This window comes from Accipiter gentilis, chromosome 15 (assembly GCF_929443795.1).
Source record: "Accipiter gentilis chromosome 15, bAccGen1.1, whole genome shotgun sequence".
Lineage (NCBI taxonomy): Eukaryota > Metazoa > Chordata > Aves > Accipitriformes > Accipitridae > Astur > Astur gentilis.
In genome coordinates this window covers 31,493,537-31,509,283 of record NC_064894.1, presented here as the reverse complement: position 1 = coordinate 31,509,283, position 15,747 = coordinate 31,493,537, and the positions used below count along the sequence as shown (strand labels likewise).

Below are 15,747 nucleotides of genomic sequence, written 5' to 3'. Positions count from 1 at the left end.
TGCTTGGCTGTTTGTAGAAGCAATTTCACAGGAAAACGCCCTTGCATGAGGAAGCAGACGGAGTACCAAGACCAACATACCCATGCAGTAGAATGGTCTCTGCAGGCATGTTGAACAGCAGGCTAAACTGTTCCCACAGCTTGGTGTTGGTCAAGAGTAGCATCATACTCCTGGAACTGTGCACCTGGACATGGCGGGGGGGGGGGTGGGGGGGGGGTGGGGGGGGGGGGGTAAAGAGCTGTTAAAGGCCTAGGAATCCTGGGGTGGGGGTGTTAAAGTAGTGCAGAGGCATACAGCATGTGTTGCCAGCCATTAGCTCTTTGTTAGATACAGCATTGCTGTGTGTGTGCCTGGCAGCCCTGCCAGTAAGGGTAGGCAAATACCGTTTCTGTTCATCTTGGCTGTAGAGTAAAACAGGAAGATTCCATTTTTCACCTCAGACTTCCCTTCACTTTCAAAGCCTCTTCAATAAACAATTTCTTGACCAGCTGACAGTGCTGTGTTTTGGACAGAAACTAGTGCCCAAGCAAGGTCTGTGTGACTCTGCCTGCAAGTACATGCTAAATCCTACCTGAGCTACCCTAAAGTGAGGGCAAGGACAGCTGATCATGTAGCAGGGCATAATTATTAGCAGCATCCATCTGCCCTGCTGGAGGGAGGACTGGTGAAACGTCCTAGTGCCTTGCCTTGGTGGTGGAGTGGGCAAGTCTGGGAAGGGAACAAGGCACAAATCAATAGCCACAATCAAAAGGTGGCAGTGGCTGCTGAACTGTGAGCACCCCCTCACATCTCACCACCTGCAGCTGCAGGAGGTTTCTATGCAATAGTGCCCCATCCACTCCCAAAAGAGGCTGACTGCCCATGAATTGCATAGGCACTAACCTGGCTTCATGGACTGGGCACAGTGGTTTTAGTACTGGCTTCCTTCAGCAGTTGTGTTCAGCCCCTGAAACCAGTGCCACACCATGTAACAGCTCCAGTTCCCCTTAAGAGTAAAGGCCTTAAATACTACAAAATGACTGAGGCAGAAGCCCGTCCAACCCCCAGGCACACAGCGAAGGCAGAGCTGGAATCTTGCTGCTGTACTCCCCAGTAGCACATTGTAAGCCCTCCACAGTACAGCTGGAACTGCCTTTGAGCCAGCAGTCCCTGACACAAGGATGCGACCCACACTAAATACAGAATACAAGCACCAAACACAGCAGCAGTGCTACTATTAATGACCATCAGCCTCGCTATAGCAGCTGAAGCTCCTTCTCTGACATCCTCCATGGGAGCTGCCTCCCAAAGCTTCTCTACCCGAGCACATGGATGCAGTCCCAACCGAAACCCTTCCTTGTAATACTCTTAAGGTATGGAAAGACTGAAAAAGAAAGGTATCAATCACTAGCAGAGTTTTAGGCTACAGGTTTATTGCAGAGTCAGCTTGCTTCAGCAGTACAGAGGGAAAATAAGAAAAAGCTACCCCCCCCCCTTAAAAGCACTGTCATGTGGGGTAGTTTTACCATTGATGCTGTAAACTGCAATGGGGCAGGGGGAAGAGAACCTAATAAATCCTCCCCCCCCAAGCAGTGTTTAGCTTTTGGGTCAGCCTAGTTTAATGCTGTTGCTTCCAGCTCCCACTTCTGCAGCTTGTAATGGACTAGGGTTGTAACAAAATATTAATTGCAGCAGCATTAGCACAAGGAAAGTCACTTACTTATGCTACTAAGCACCAATGCACTAAAATGTACAAAAATGGAGAAGAGACAAGGGATGAGACAAGTGTGCTGTAGTACATAGGATGAGTCTGTGAAATCATGTATAGGGGCTCATTATCATTCTTTTAATACCTGGACATCTTTTAAAGCAACAATGACCAACACTCCTCTGAAAACCCGGGGTTGGGTGCCCATGCACAGCTGCAGTGCTCTACTCTAACAGTAGAGTACCAACCCACTGCCGACAAATTAGAAGCCCCAAGAGAATTATTGTTCCTCGCTAGCCTGTAAGACACAGGAATATAGGCCAGAACATACTGTAAGGAAGACTTCTAAGTCAAAAATCATCTAGCACTCTGATTTCCTTACTAGTCTGATAATAGCCATCATCAGCTGCAAAGACAAATCAATCTGGCAAAGACCTTGCACTCATTTAATCATACTTAGATTAAATCCTTCAGCACCCTATCAGCAGTGGGACCATCTGTATACAGGCAGCTGTAGTCCAGTTTCCCAAAGCAACAATTGAATGGGACACAGCAAGTCCCTTGGCTACACTTTGCTGCTGAAGATGTGACCAGGCAGTTCAGGGCAGACAGGTGTAACTGAGGGGTGGATTCCCCAAATGTACTGCTATTTAAACGACCTGCAGGTTCTGCTTGTGACCTTCAATTTGTAAGAAAAGCCTTCATTTCCTAAAAAGAGTATCTAAATCTATCTGTCATCTTCTGCACCAGAACGGCCAATTTATCTTAAGTATGCAAGGAAGTAGTACTATTTGGACAACCAGGACATAAAACAAGACTTCTAAAAATATTTACTTCAATAGTTTACATTCCAGAAGTATTCCAAATACCTTCAAGTCCTTTAATCAACAGGACAGGCAGACCAGCATTCACACATTCCTTGGTTCTTCCATCTGTTAATGCCCTTTGTAGACATTTTTCTAAGTCAGTCAGTCAAATCATCAAGTGTACAAGCACCTCCAGACAGGTTTTCAGCTTCACTGAGCTTTGAGAAGGTGCAAATAAACCACAAGGTACAGATCACCAGAACATTCAAGACCGAACAGTGAGAAAGAACAACAGCTGGTAAACTCCCATCAGCACCTGTAGGAAGAAGTCCTGCCACAGGCACACGCCTGCAGGACAGCCCTCAACTGGCTGCTGCACTACGCTCAATTCACAAGTGCCTGCAACAGCCTGCCACCTGCTTTTCACCACAGTGACACATGACCTGCTTCAGCTACCCAAATGTTAACAGAAACAGCAGGGTTATCACAAAATATTTCTTCATTAGAAATGCACAGTTTATTTCAATGCGCCAATAAAAAAAGCCCAACATTTCCAGATCACAGAACGTTAACACAACAAAAGAGTTTTGCATTAGTCTACTAATAAGACTTTTAAAAGATTCAGATTCATGCCAATTGTTAGTCAATAGAAACAACCTTCTAGGACTAAGCCCTTACATTTATAAAGACACCACAAAATCCCTTATAATAATGTAAACAAAATAAATTTTCTTCTTAAACTTTTTAAATTTGAATCCATTCTTTCAGGACTTGCTCTCCTTCAAGGGCTTCCTGATGGTGAGTGACTGAAAGGCAAAGAAAAAGATTAAGGACCAACTCCTACAGCAAAACCAACAGAAACTGTGCCTGCTACCCCTGGTTTCCTCTGCTCAGGAGCCCTCCCCCCCTGCCTCATAATGCCTCTCCTAATGCTGTTTTCATTTCCAGTTCATGAATAATGAGAAAAGTGCTATATTTTACACCTTTAGTAACGACTGCTTTAAGCTTGAAAAGGGCAGGCAAAATAAGAGACATCAGCTATGACAGCTAGATGAGACATCAAACCTGCTCAGAAAGTACCTTGGAGCCTGCGCTGCAGCTGTGCAGAGGAATTCTTACCCTGCCATAACCTACGCACTTCCAGTATAGTACCTTATGGCTAGCCCTGTCTCAGACTAGGCAAATTCCAGCATGTACTTCTCTGGTTACGTGGGAAAACTTGCTTCTTACTTCACAGTGCACAGCAAAAACTTGGCAGCTGTGCAACTGAGTGAGAGCCAGCTGTCAGGAGCCACCAGCAGGAATTTAATCCTACCACGTATTCAAGGTCTGCTCCACACCTTACATCACCCACTTCTTCCCAGATTCTCAATTCCTCAGGGTCCTCCGGATAGTTGATTCTCATTTGCCCACATTTTCTGTTGTCCTTTAAAATTTAATTTAAGTAGGTTACCTTAGAGTTATTACCATGAAGTTCTGACTGTAGGAAGTGCCCATAACAATTCATCTTTTCATAGTAGAAGTGCCCATAACAATTCATCTTTTCACAGTTCACAAATTAAGACAAGTAGAAAACTTTAAGCTTTTATCCTTGCACAAGTTAACTTCTACAGCGACCAATCCAGACACTAGTTCTATGTAACTGTGTGGCACTCTCCAGTTTTAAGATATTCCTACCTTCTCTTTGGAGATGGTGATCTGGACTTTGAGCGACTGTTAAAAAAAAAACAAAACAAACAAAACAATCAATGTTGTAAACTTGTATACACTCAGTAACCACTTTTGACTATTTAAAACCAGTAGTAATAGTTTGATGTTCTTAAATAAACTCAAAGGCACCACCCTTAATGCTGCTGATAGCAAGTATACCCAATTACTTTAAGCAAGAAGCTGCAGTTGAGAACTGCTGAAAGCCAGAACCCTCAGGAAAAGAGCAACACACAGCTTCAAAGCAGCTATAAAATGATCACAGTAATCCTGCCAAGCAGGAGCAGTGAATCGAGTAGAGTCGAGTCGGGAAGACTGAGAACTACAGACAGTTGAGAACAAAGGTAGGGAAAGATACACCCCAAATCCTGTAAAAAATATTTTTTGTTACAATCATGGGTTAAACAAAAACTGGTATCCACAACCCTTCTGATAGAATTGCCTGCTGTCCCACAAAAACCAGCTATTAAAAAAATACATAAAAATAATGTATGAAAAGTATTTAAAAATCAGCTGTTAAAAAAAACCACAACAAAAACCCCAAAGTCTTCCACATGTTAACACAAATACTGGTCCATGCAGAGATCTCAAATTATGACCAAAAAAAAAACCAAAACACCCCCCCCCCCAAAAAAACCCAGCTGAGTGCTACTTGTATTTATACGCTCACCTTTTAGCAGGTAAGCCAGATTTAGATCTACCATGGGACCCAGACCTACAACAGGAGAAAAATAAAGCTCAGCAAAGCAGCCAGTGGCATGCACATACAATGAAAGTTAGCTAAACCAGCAACAGCAAATTCATACTAATTAGCATCACAAACCAGAGACGAAGGCTCTGGTGTCTGGTGCTGCAGGCTTTTCTTGTGACATTTCAGGAGAATCCTTTAGCTCTTATTCCAGAGACCTCACTTATCAGAACCCAAGAGTACAAGCACAAGAAGCTCCCCAGCAAAGCTTCAGCTACTACCTTCACAAAACCAAAGACTTTGTACCAGGCTCCCAGACTTTCTCCCTGCCTGCACGCGTCCCTTCCGTAAAGGGAAGAATAGTTTCAAGTGTCATCTTAGAACATCTTTTAATAGCACTTTAAGAGCCTGGAATCAGCCACAGGTAAGTATGTGTGCCGAAGAGCTGATGCATTCTTCAGATCAAGTTCCCAGTGCCACTTTTATTCAAGTATAATACAGCTCTTTCATCAGTTACCCAATGAAAACAGCATTTCAGTTTTCAGTATCTCGTTACTAATGTGTAAACTATTCCCAGCTCGTCCCAGTATCATCCATTCAAACAGTGAGACTTTTCTTCCATGTTTATCATGTTACTTTACCAACTCAAGTATTTGCTGTTACTTAGAAAATATTTGTCCTCCTTGAGTGTGGAATTCAGGCATGTGGTATTACTGAACATCAGAAAGCCCAGTATTTGAGATAGTCAGTTAATAGACTTGGCCAAAACCACAAGAAACTTTTATTCTATTTCTGCTCAAACAGTTTTTAAAGGCCAATCAAGATTCACCTTTACCCAGCCTATTAACTTATAGAAATACTATGTGGACACTGCTGGCACAACTTAAGCACAGAGTTTGGTGCCACTGCTTTGAAACCTGCCTGGTCACTATGCTGAGCCATCCTCTGTCACAGTTCCTAATACTGTAACAGTAATGTTGTTACTGCAGTTACACAGAATGGAGTGTTACACAGAATGGAGTTGCTCACTACCCCGAACCTGTGTTTTGTAGCATGAGCATGGCTTTTTCCTTTGGTAAGAAATAGAGTAAGGCAGCACGCAAGAGCATCATCTTACTACAAGAACTGCTGGCAAATCCTCCTTCCAAGAGGCACAGCAACAAAGCAGGACTGCAAATCAAAAGCTCTAGAAGCAGCACCGGTTATGTACTAGTGTTTTGCTGTATTAGCAGAGGCTGGAGTTTTCACAGTGCTTCCGTAACTCCAGTCCTGAACTACCACTTCTCACCACTGCAATTGCAGACCTATGCAAAGCCAGCATTCCTCAGAAATTTCAGTGCAAGTATCAAGCCTTTCATACAGGAACATGACTGTCTCAGAACTAGAAGTCAGCAAGCAACATCATCAATATCCAGACTTTTGCACAGTAGCAGCATGCAATTTGGCTAGTCATCTCCTGCATTACAGACCTGTACAAGTGGTAAATCAGGACAGCTCTAGTAATAATAACAATCATCATCGCCTTGAAGGCTCAATGTGCAAGTCCTAAAGTAGCAGGCAGACCCCTAAAAAACATTTCTCTTCTCCCGTTCTAATGCAAAACAAAAGACAGTTTCTTCCAACTTATCAGCTCTCATGTCCATCACATTTTTATCCTCCTCTTTCATCCTTCATCCAACTAAGATGTATCACAAAGGACAGAGGAAAATAATGCAAGAACGTGTATTCTATACGCATTTTCCTCAACTTCCATTTCAGCATGGAAAACATCCAGATCCACAAAACCAGGGCTACACATCAGAGCAGCCCTTCAAAATCCCCTGTGGCATTAGGACTCATGGTCCTGTTCATTCAGCCCTCCAAAACTCTGGACTCAAGTGTCCTACCCCATATAAGGTAGTGCTTAGCACTACAGCAATTTAATTTGATCTAATTCTCAGAACTGAAACTGACAAAGCTGAAAAGCCATAAGCAAGAGTTCAGTCAATAGCAGCAACCTTCTCATCGCCTCCCTGCCCCCAGCATTTGGGATTTAGAAAAAAACAGGCCAAGAAAAACCTAAGCAGCATTTCCTGCAGGACACAAGGTCAAGCATTTTCTACATGCATAGGCATTAACTAGTTTTCAGAACTTCTCTCCACAAATCTTAAATCATATATATGTATATGCTTTGTTTACAGCTACATATACATAGAATATATATATAGCAGCCACCCACCAAAACAAACTCATGTTTATCACAAGAAATCAACCACTACTTTAGTCTGTGAAAAGGCCTAAATTATTAACCTTAAGTGTGAATACTGCTATGCTGCACAACCTTCTAATCCCTTCCAGCCAAACTCCCCTGGGGAAGAAAAAAACCCAAAACACACCACCCCAAACCCATTACTGGTTTGAATTTAAACAAGTATCTTACCTGCTTCGAGGCCATACAACAGACCGGGACCTTGAGCGTGATCTGGACCTAGATCTAGAAAAAAATAAAAAAAACAGTGAAAGCTCAACTACTACTACATGGTTCACACAGCTGAGATAGTATTCTTTGACTTTTATGATACTGACCTCAGAAAATTTTGTTGGAACTATAGGTTTTGCAAAAATAACTTCTATTATTAGAAAGCTGGAGTACTTTCCGCCAGTACTACCATCCCCACAATAAATCCCACCACCCTCGTCAACTAAGCATAATTACTCCCTGTATCCTTGAGGCTGAAGTAGGAAACCTTAACCATAGATCAAGGCTGTAACTTCACCACAGCATAAAAAAAAAGCTCAGAAGCATCAGTTCCAAAATTATATGCTTAAATTTTTAACTTCAAAGAAACCATTCAGATTCGGTCTCAGGGATGTACACTCTGAAGGTTCCTGAAAACACACGGACTGCTAAATACAAACGTAAATGTTAACTCCAACAGTTACATTCCCTTCAACAATGCTGTGGGCTTAAGAGAAAATACATACCTCGATCTCCTTAAAGAACCAGACCGGGATCTGCGGGGTGAAAATGATCTATACCTACGAGGAGAGATTGATCTGGACCTGCGGTAGGAAGCTGACCTTGATCTACAAAACAAAGGGAAAAAACAACCAAAATTACTGCACGGTACTTATCACTAGGACTACAGAAAGAGCTGGAGCAGAGGGAGGAGAAAGAAAAAGAATGGAAACACAACAGCCAGAACCCTACCTCCTACCACGACTCCGACTGCGTGACCGAGAATACCTTCTTCCTCGGGACCTTGAACGGGATCTAGACCGGGACCTGGTTTTAGGTTAGAGAAAACAGGTATCAGGAAATAGCTGCAGCAATCAGTGCAAGTGAGGCCCTGCTGAAGTCAAAACTGATTTCAGACAACTAAAAAGAAAAAAAAAAAGCCAAACCAAACCAAACCAACAAAAACACACCACTAGCATCTGTCAGTTGGAAAAATCTCTGGGCCTACTTGTCTTGAGCATTTTACTACCTAGAAAAATGTTAAAAGCTGAATTACATTGCAGAATTACATTAGAATAGAAAACACTGTAATGTGTATTTAAAATAAACCTTGCAAGTTTGCAGGTCGACCCTCTTTGGCCCAAGGTCTAGCAGATCTAGACGATCTAGAAGTATCTATAGCCGATCGCTGCATCTAGGTGTTCTCTTCAATCTAACGACGATCAAACTGACAGCCCAATGAGCCAGGGTGAGGCTTGATTGACGCAAGAAGATTTTTCTAGGTGGGAATGTGGTCAATCTGGTGTTCCTCTTTCTAAACCGGAGGGGGGCCCCAATTGAAAGCCAAATTTACTGTTACGGCGATCACCGTCTCAAATTTTCTGCCCTTAAAGAATAAGGTGAAGCTACGTGTAGATGGCTCGAGGGGATCTGGCCTCTTATGCTGATCACCTCAAGGTCTAGGAGGATCTTAAGTGTCGGATTTGCAAGGCGCCTCAGCATGAAATCTTAAGGCTCGTGACATTCTGAATCAAGGCGACTGACTCAAACGAAGAAACCTGAAAGGTTTTGACCAGGTTGATTATTAAGATATTAACATTTTATATGTATTAGCAAAAAAAAATTGTGATATAAACCTGTTGACTTACAACATTAAGAGTTAAAACTGGCGTAACATTCTGTTCTTTGCTAACAAGAGCTACACAAAAGTGAACTGGTGAAGTAACCCAGCCACCCTGGCCCCACAACGTACCTGCTCCTCCTTCGGCGACTATAGCGGTGACAATCATAAGCATAGTGGCCTTTCTCACCACACTCGTAGCATCTGTCATTAGGGTCAAAGGGGCGTCGCGCAGGAGGCCTGTCGTAACGGGAGCGACGAGGCATCCCTGTTGACACTTCCACTCTAACCCTGGAGCCACATATTATCCTGCAACATATGGTATGTATTAATCACAGGAATTCTTTTCTCCCCTGTGCTCGTTACACACAGAATGGGCATCGATGATCGGTGCGGGCCGCAGAGGTCAGAAACTGCAGCCCGAGCAGTCAAGGAGATTTTAGGCATGCACATACTTCCCATCGAGGCCGAGCACAGCATCTTCAGCATCCCTCGGGTCTTCGAACTCCACGAAGGCAAACCCCGGTGGGTTCCTGGCGATCCACACGGTTCTCAGGGGCCCGTAGTAGCTGAAGGCTCTCTCCAGCTCGCCTTTGCCCGCGCCCGTGCCCAGGTTCCCCACGTACACCTTGGTCTCTGCCGGGACGGACGCTGTGTCAGCGCCGGAGCACGGCCCCGCACGGCGGCCGCAGCGCGCACGCGTGGCGCTGGACACGAGGCCGCGCGGGCGGCCGCTGCCGCCCCTCCCCCCGCCGCCCGCAGGCGCCGCCATCTTTGAGACCGCCTCCATTTTGGTGCGCTCCCGCCGGTGCCGTGCCTTCCCTCCCTCGCCCCCCCCCGCCCGCCCGCACCAGGGCCCGCTCTTCGTCCGCCCCGCGGCCCCGGCGGCCTACTCCCGCGCCGCCCTCCGCAGCCCCTCGGCGCCATCTTCTCTCACGCCCGCCCGCCCGAAGCAACCGCCGCCTTCTCCCACCCTCGGCGCGGACCCCCGCCACGGCAGCCCCCTACCCGCTCCGCACCGCCCCCCTCTCCGGCTCGCCCTTACCGTAACGCCCGTAGCGCGACATCTTCCCGGTTGCAGGCCGAGCCCCGCGCGCGACCCTTCCACAGAGGGAGCCGCCGCTGCGACTGCGCGCCGCGCCCCGACGGCCGCACCGGGGGGGGGGGGGGGGGGGGGGGGGGGGGGAGGCTGGGCGGGGCTCCGGTCGCTTGGCAACGCGGGGCGGGGCGAGACGATCGCGCTCCTCGGGCGCGGGCAGGTCTCGCGAGAACGGCGGCAGGCCGGCTGCGCCTGCGCACCGCGGAGCTGGGCGGAGGCGGGAGCGGTGGGGGCCCGGCCGCGGCTCCCCTCAGCGGCTGCCGGCGGGGGCGGCTGGTCACGTCTGCCGCGCAGGCCCCGCGTCCGTGGTGGCCGTAGACTGCGTGCCGCCCCCGGGGCTCATGTCGTCAGCGAGGTTCCTCACGGGCCCGGACAACTGCGGCTCGCCCACAGCCAGCCCCGCCTGAGAGCGCCTGCCCGTAAGGAAGGCCCGGCGGTGGAAAGGGGCGGTAGGGGTGACGAGAACTACTTGTTCCAGTCATCATCCCCCACGGGAGACCAGTCACTCAGCCTCTGGCCCTGCTGAGACTGGAGGTGAAGGAGCCCCCCAGGCTCCTTATTCCCTGGTGAGGAGGGAGAAGGTATTACCTTCCCTCTAAGGAGGCATGCTCAGGCTATTCTGAAATGTCTTGAGTGGAGTTTGACCTGACGCTACCTCTCACCGAATACCTCCCAGCTAGCCTCAGGTGCCCCAGAGCTCAGGCACCTGTCGATCCCCTCATCCAGACAGGCAGCTGAAGCGTTTGTGCATTGGTATCGCCAACCTTTCCAGGGAGACACACAGAGGAGCGTAGGTGCAGTAGATGATTTTGAAGAGAAACCAGCATGAACCTGGCCCATCCAAAGTAATTCTAAATAAACCACAGCAGGAATGAAGAGGACCTTTTTATTAACAAGGGTTAAACAGACTCTTCAAGTGCATTTGAGCACACCAACATGTGTTTTGGTGCTTTCGTAAGACAGAACAAATCAATACACTAAGAGAGAAATGAGGGGTCTAAAGGCTCCTGACTGGATTAATAATCTCGGGAATCATCACATAATGATTCTTGCACTGTGTGTTGCCATAAGCTAGAAACAAAGCATTAAGAAACACAAACTTACTGAATTGCAAGAAAGTCTCTTTCTAAGGAACAAGGGTCTGCCAACCACTGCTGCTCTAAAATAACAAATATAGATAGGAAATGTTTTTAAAACCTGGGGGGAAAAAACCCAAACAACAAAACAAAACCAAAAAAGCTTTCTCAACAGATTTTTCACCTGGTTTGGGAAGTCCAAGTGTCACAATCCTCTTCCTGAAAAAATAATAATAAAAAAAAATATCTGGGAAACAGTTCAAACAAACGTGCCTACACCACTAGATAATTAATTTTGAAGGCAGAGGAAAATACAGTTTAAATCTATCCTATATCATCTTTCACAATACCGTTACAAAAAATACTTATTTAACTGATGTATCAGCTTAATACTGATACAGTAAACAGACATATCAGTTTAATACACCATCATTATTCAATGGCTTGCTTTCAATAAAAAATAGTGCATGGAAAACGCTTCGTGCTTTCAGTTTATACTGCTTGTTTTATCCTTTTCTTAACATATAAAAATCAGACAAAAGGACCTAAACACATCATTTTTTGCAAATAGAGAATATTGATACCCAGGACAGTTCCTAAAATAGGGTGAGTAGACCCATTTCTAAAGACAACTGCTTTAAACAGCAGACATCACTCTTGTTTTTCAAGATAGCCCTGTATCAAGCCTTGAACCCGAGAAAGAATAATCTCATTGGAGCTGCTGCACTCTTCTGGGCCATACGGTGGGTCAATAGTTAATACCCCCGCCACGCATAGCGTTCTTCCCGATTCACCTTGCTCTGTTACAGGGATGTGGTTTGTTTCTAGCCAAGTCTTCAAGATGTTCTTCCTCTTTTCAAGTTCCTCTGGGCTGTAGGCTTTGCTTTCTTCAGGTGCAAATATGCAGGAAAGCCGTTGCTTCATTTCATCGTCCCCTTCTTTCAGTATTTCAACCTCCTGGACAGCATGGCCCAAGACAATGGATATGGACACTTTTTCATTCTCCAGGAATGTTGCAAGGACAATACTGCCAAGGAAAGAAGTATGTATGAGTCACTGTACTTAACTGAAGACTGAGAAACACAGGCCAAGATTCTTGGAGATGAGTGCTCATTAGCATCACCATAACCCGGGTATTTAGGTAATATGGAGTACCCAGCATTTTTCTTGAAAAGCATGCTGCTATACCCTTAAAATACTGAAAATGCGGGTCTTCACAGGTAACTTCTAGCCTTGAATTTGAAACTACTCTAGATACTATCAAGCAGAACGTTACTTTAAAAAAGCAAAAGTGTACATTAAAATCAGGACTGAGAATCTAAGTATTTTTGTGCAGCATTCCCAGCCTTGCTGAAGAACCTTAAATCTTCCAACATTCAAAAAGAACAATACCTTCATACATTCAGCACTTGGAATGCTGAAGGCAATGGTGGCAGCTGACAACATCAGAACCTTTTAATGATGAATTATTAATACTTAGTTATTGATCATTACTAAAAGAATATTTTTTTTAATGAGTGTTGCTAGTTTCTTAACTGAAAACTATAGTTTGATGTGCTGGGTTTGGCTGGGGTAGAGTTAATTTTCTTCACCCTAGCTGGTATGGGGCTGTGTTTTGGATTTGTGCTGGAAACTGTTGATAGCACAGGGATGTTTTTGTTCCTGCTGAGCAGGGCTTACCCAGAGCCAAGGGCTGTTCTGCTCCTCACCCTACCCCACCAGCAAGCAGGCTGGGGGGGCACAAGGAGTTGGAGGGGACACAGCCGGGACAGCTGACCCCAACTGACCCAAGGGACATCCCAGACCGTAGGACATCATGCTCTGTAATATAGAGCTGGGGGAAGAAGAAGGAGGCAAGGGGACATTTGGAGCGATGGCGGTTGTCTTCCCAAGTCACCATCACGTGTGATGGAGCCCTGCTGTCCTGGAAATGGCTGAACACCTGCCTGCCCATGGGAAGTGGGGAATTAATTCCTTGCTTTGCTTGTGCGCAGCTTTTGCTTTACCTATTAAACTGTCTTTATCTCAGCCCACGAGTTTTATCACTTTTATTCTTCTGATTCTCTTCCCCATCCCACCAGGGGGGAGTGAGCGAGTGGCTGTGTGGGGGCTTAGTTGCTGGCTGGGGTTAAACCACAACACTTGACTATTACAATGGGAACACACCACAGCAGGTTCTGGCTCATGTTATAGCAGCCTGGTCTTTTCCCAAGGGCACTTACATCCCAGAAGTCCTAAAATATAGGTAGGAAGGCAGCTTATTGCCAGGATCTCTTCCCTATATGTCAACAAAGAGCATCTTCCCTCTTGTGGGAAGAAAAATTCCAGAATTTGATGCCAGCATTTTGCTAATCTACTGTTGCCACCATTAGTGGAAATAATGACTTTTTGGGAAATGTGCCATGAAATGTGCCTTGATTTTAGCCTGGGCCATCCCCAGAATCACTCACAGCTGTGCACACCTTTCCTACCAAAACAATAAGCAACGCCAAGAGAAGACAGAGTACCAGAGCTACTCCAGAGTTGAAGCAACAACCAATTCTTCTGAAACACATCAGAAGCTGGATGTTTTAGTTTCTAGCCTCCATCTTGTGCTCACAACCAAAAAGGTATGAAAAAGCTCTGGCAGCAAGGAGCCAAATTTCTGCCTATTCCCTGGTGCGTTCTGCCTTTCAAACCCTGTTTTCAAGTTACTCACTTGAGATACTAGAGACCTGTCTTTCTGGACAATGACATCTGGATTTCTGTCCAATGCCCTTGCTGATTTTCCCTGTTTCCTCTCCAAAGCAGCCACTACACCCTCACGGGTGTCTAGCTGTAGAGGAAAGCAGGGCATCGATGCAAAAACTCTGGACAGAGGATAAGGATTTCAACACCTAAAGCATTAAAAACATTCCTGTATCCCTGCTCTCTTTGTGAGGCAGGCCTTGGTATGTTATTAAAAATAGTCCTAAACGCATGGAGTACTAACCTCAGGTCCACAATAAAGTTAGCGTGAATCCACATGTTACCTATTCCCCAAATTTATCAGTCCTTTGAATGAGATTAAAGTGGGTTTAGGTGAACTGGCCTCATCAGCTACAATATTACTTTCTCTTAGGCCTTGCCATTTAAAAAAACAGGAGATGCAGCCCCAACATGCAGTTTTTGCTCCAAATAAGTTTGCTTCAGTCTTGGCATCTTTTCTCTTCCTGAAAAACTTGTTTTCTCTTAGCCTTATGAAGCAAAAGCTTTGTTTGGTACTTACCTGGCAGAAACTGGATCAACTGTTAGGACCCATCCTTCATACTCATGTTTCTCAATTGCAGCAACTTTCACCATTTTGTTCACGTACGTTTCCCAGTCTAGAGGGCTCTTCCTCTGCCAGTCATTCATATTTCCTACATCCAGAACCTAGAAAACAGCCAGGGTGATTAGTAGAAGCAATGAATCCTTTTGCTTTGCCCTTCACATCAGAACTGAGTTTGCCTCTAGGTAAAGATCTTCCATCTGTCTTAAACACAATTTGCTTTTTTTAAAAGCAAAGATTCACACAAGTGGTTTGCATATTGCTGCAGCTCTGTACTTTCCCACCCAGTTCGCGTGTTTTTTGGGGCACACAGCACAGCCTCAAACATCACTCTTCTGCTAACTTAACACTTCCCCGTTGCACTAAGCTCTGCCCTCTTACAAAACCTCCGGGACGCCTGTCCCTCGAGGACTGAGGTTTATCGGCTTTGCTCTGCGTACCGGCATATCCCCGTGCTTGCCAAGCCCTTCCACCGCCTGCGGAGAAGCGGCGTCCGCCCGCATCCCGGCTCTGTCCTCGCCCCCGACGGCAGGGCGAGCACCAAGTGCCGTTACCCTCCTCCCCCCGCACCAGTTGCGCGACTGGTAAGGACGGTGAAGCCACCCCGGCCCCAGCCTGGGGCCACCCGGGCATTCGCCTCCGTCCCAGCGCCCCTCGGCGGAGAGAGATGGGGCAGCGCAGAGCGGGAGGCCGAAGGGCCGGAGGAAGCTCGCTCCCTCCCTCGCCACCCCCCTCAGCGCCCGCCCGCTGCCGGCGGAGGCAGCGGGCGGCGGGACGGGCAGCGCCGGCAGCCAGACGGAGCCGGCAGGGGAGAGCAGCCGGGCGCCGCGGGGGCAGGGGAGCACCCCGGGTCACCCCGGCCCCGCACCCGCATCCCCGCTCGCCGGCCGCCCGGTTCCCGGCCCTGCCGAGGGCGCCTGGGAGCTGGAGCTGGGCCCGGGCCGGGCGGGACCGCCGCACCGCCCCGCCACCCACACCGTGGAGCACCGTGGCGGCCGAGGCTTCCGCGGCCGGGAAGCGCTCAGAGCCGGAGCGCTCCGTGACCGCGGGTGCGCAAGTCGCTCAGCTACGGGGCCGAACTCACGAGGGCGGCTGCCGAGCGCGGAGGCGGGGCCCGCAGCGCTTACACCCGCCCGGCCTTCGGTGTCCGGCCCCGCTTCACCCGGCCCGCCCGCGACCCCGCCCGGGCTCTGGGGCCGCTAACCCCAAAATGGCGGCGGGAGCCCCTTCGAGCCATCCGTGTGCTGATGCAAAGAAACTAACGCAATGGTTTGATTAACTGTTAAGTAGGTATTCTTTACTGGCAGCGCTGGATGCACGGGGGATCGCTCCACCTG

The 15,747-nt window shown here is 47.3% G+C and overlaps 2 protein-coding genes across 7 annotated transcripts; both read right to left on the bottom strand.

Annotated features, from left to right (window-relative positions):
- Positions 1-2,494: 2,494 nt before the first annotated feature.
- LOC126046036 (serine/arginine-rich splicing factor 7-like) lies at positions 2,495-10,115 on the bottom strand. 4 transcript variants are annotated; one of them, XM_049817854.1, is made up of 9 exons: positions 9,992-10,115; positions 9,402-9,582; positions 9,079-9,255; positions 8,079-8,153; positions 7,853-7,954; positions 7,308-7,361; positions 4,871-4,915; positions 4,171-4,206; positions 2,495-3,299 (listed from the first exon to the last, which is right to left on the bottom strand). In XM_049817854.1, the coding sequence occupies exons 1-9, from the start codon at positions 10,011-10,013 to the stop codon at positions 3,275-3,277; spliced, it is 717 nt and encodes a 238-aa protein (XP_049673811.1). In that variant the 5' UTR covers positions 10,014-10,115; the 3' UTR covers positions 2,495-3,274. The 4 variants fall into 4 exon arrangements, with proteins under 4 accessions (XP_049673811.1, XP_049673813.1, XP_049673812.1 ...); XM_049817855.1 differs by lacking the exon at positions 2,495-3,299 and adding an exon at positions 3,306-3,919; XM_049817856.1 differs by lacking the exon at positions 4,871-4,915.
- Positions 10,116-10,316: 201 nt separating this feature from the next.
- On the bottom strand, positions 10,317-15,393 carry GEMIN6 (gem nuclear organelle associated protein 6). Of its 3 annotated transcripts, none has more exons than XM_049817860.1 (3): positions 15,386-15,393; positions 14,369-14,514; positions 10,317-12,148 (listed from the first exon to the last, which is right to left on the bottom strand). In XM_049817860.1, exons 2-3 carry the CDS (start codon positions 14,494-14,496, stop codon positions 11,773-11,775), a joined length of 504 nt encoding a protein of 167 aa, XP_049673817.1. In that variant the 5' UTR covers positions 14,497-14,514; positions 15,386-15,393; the 3' UTR covers positions 10,317-11,772. The 3 variants fall into 3 exon arrangements, with proteins under 3 accessions (XP_049673817.1, XP_049673815.1, XP_049673816.1); XM_049817858.1 differs by lacking the exon at positions 15,386-15,393 and adding an exon at positions 14,851-15,351; XM_049817859.1 differs by lacking the exon at positions 15,386-15,393 and adding an exon at positions 15,279-15,351.
- Between the last annotated feature and the right edge of the window lie 354 nt (positions 15,394-15,747).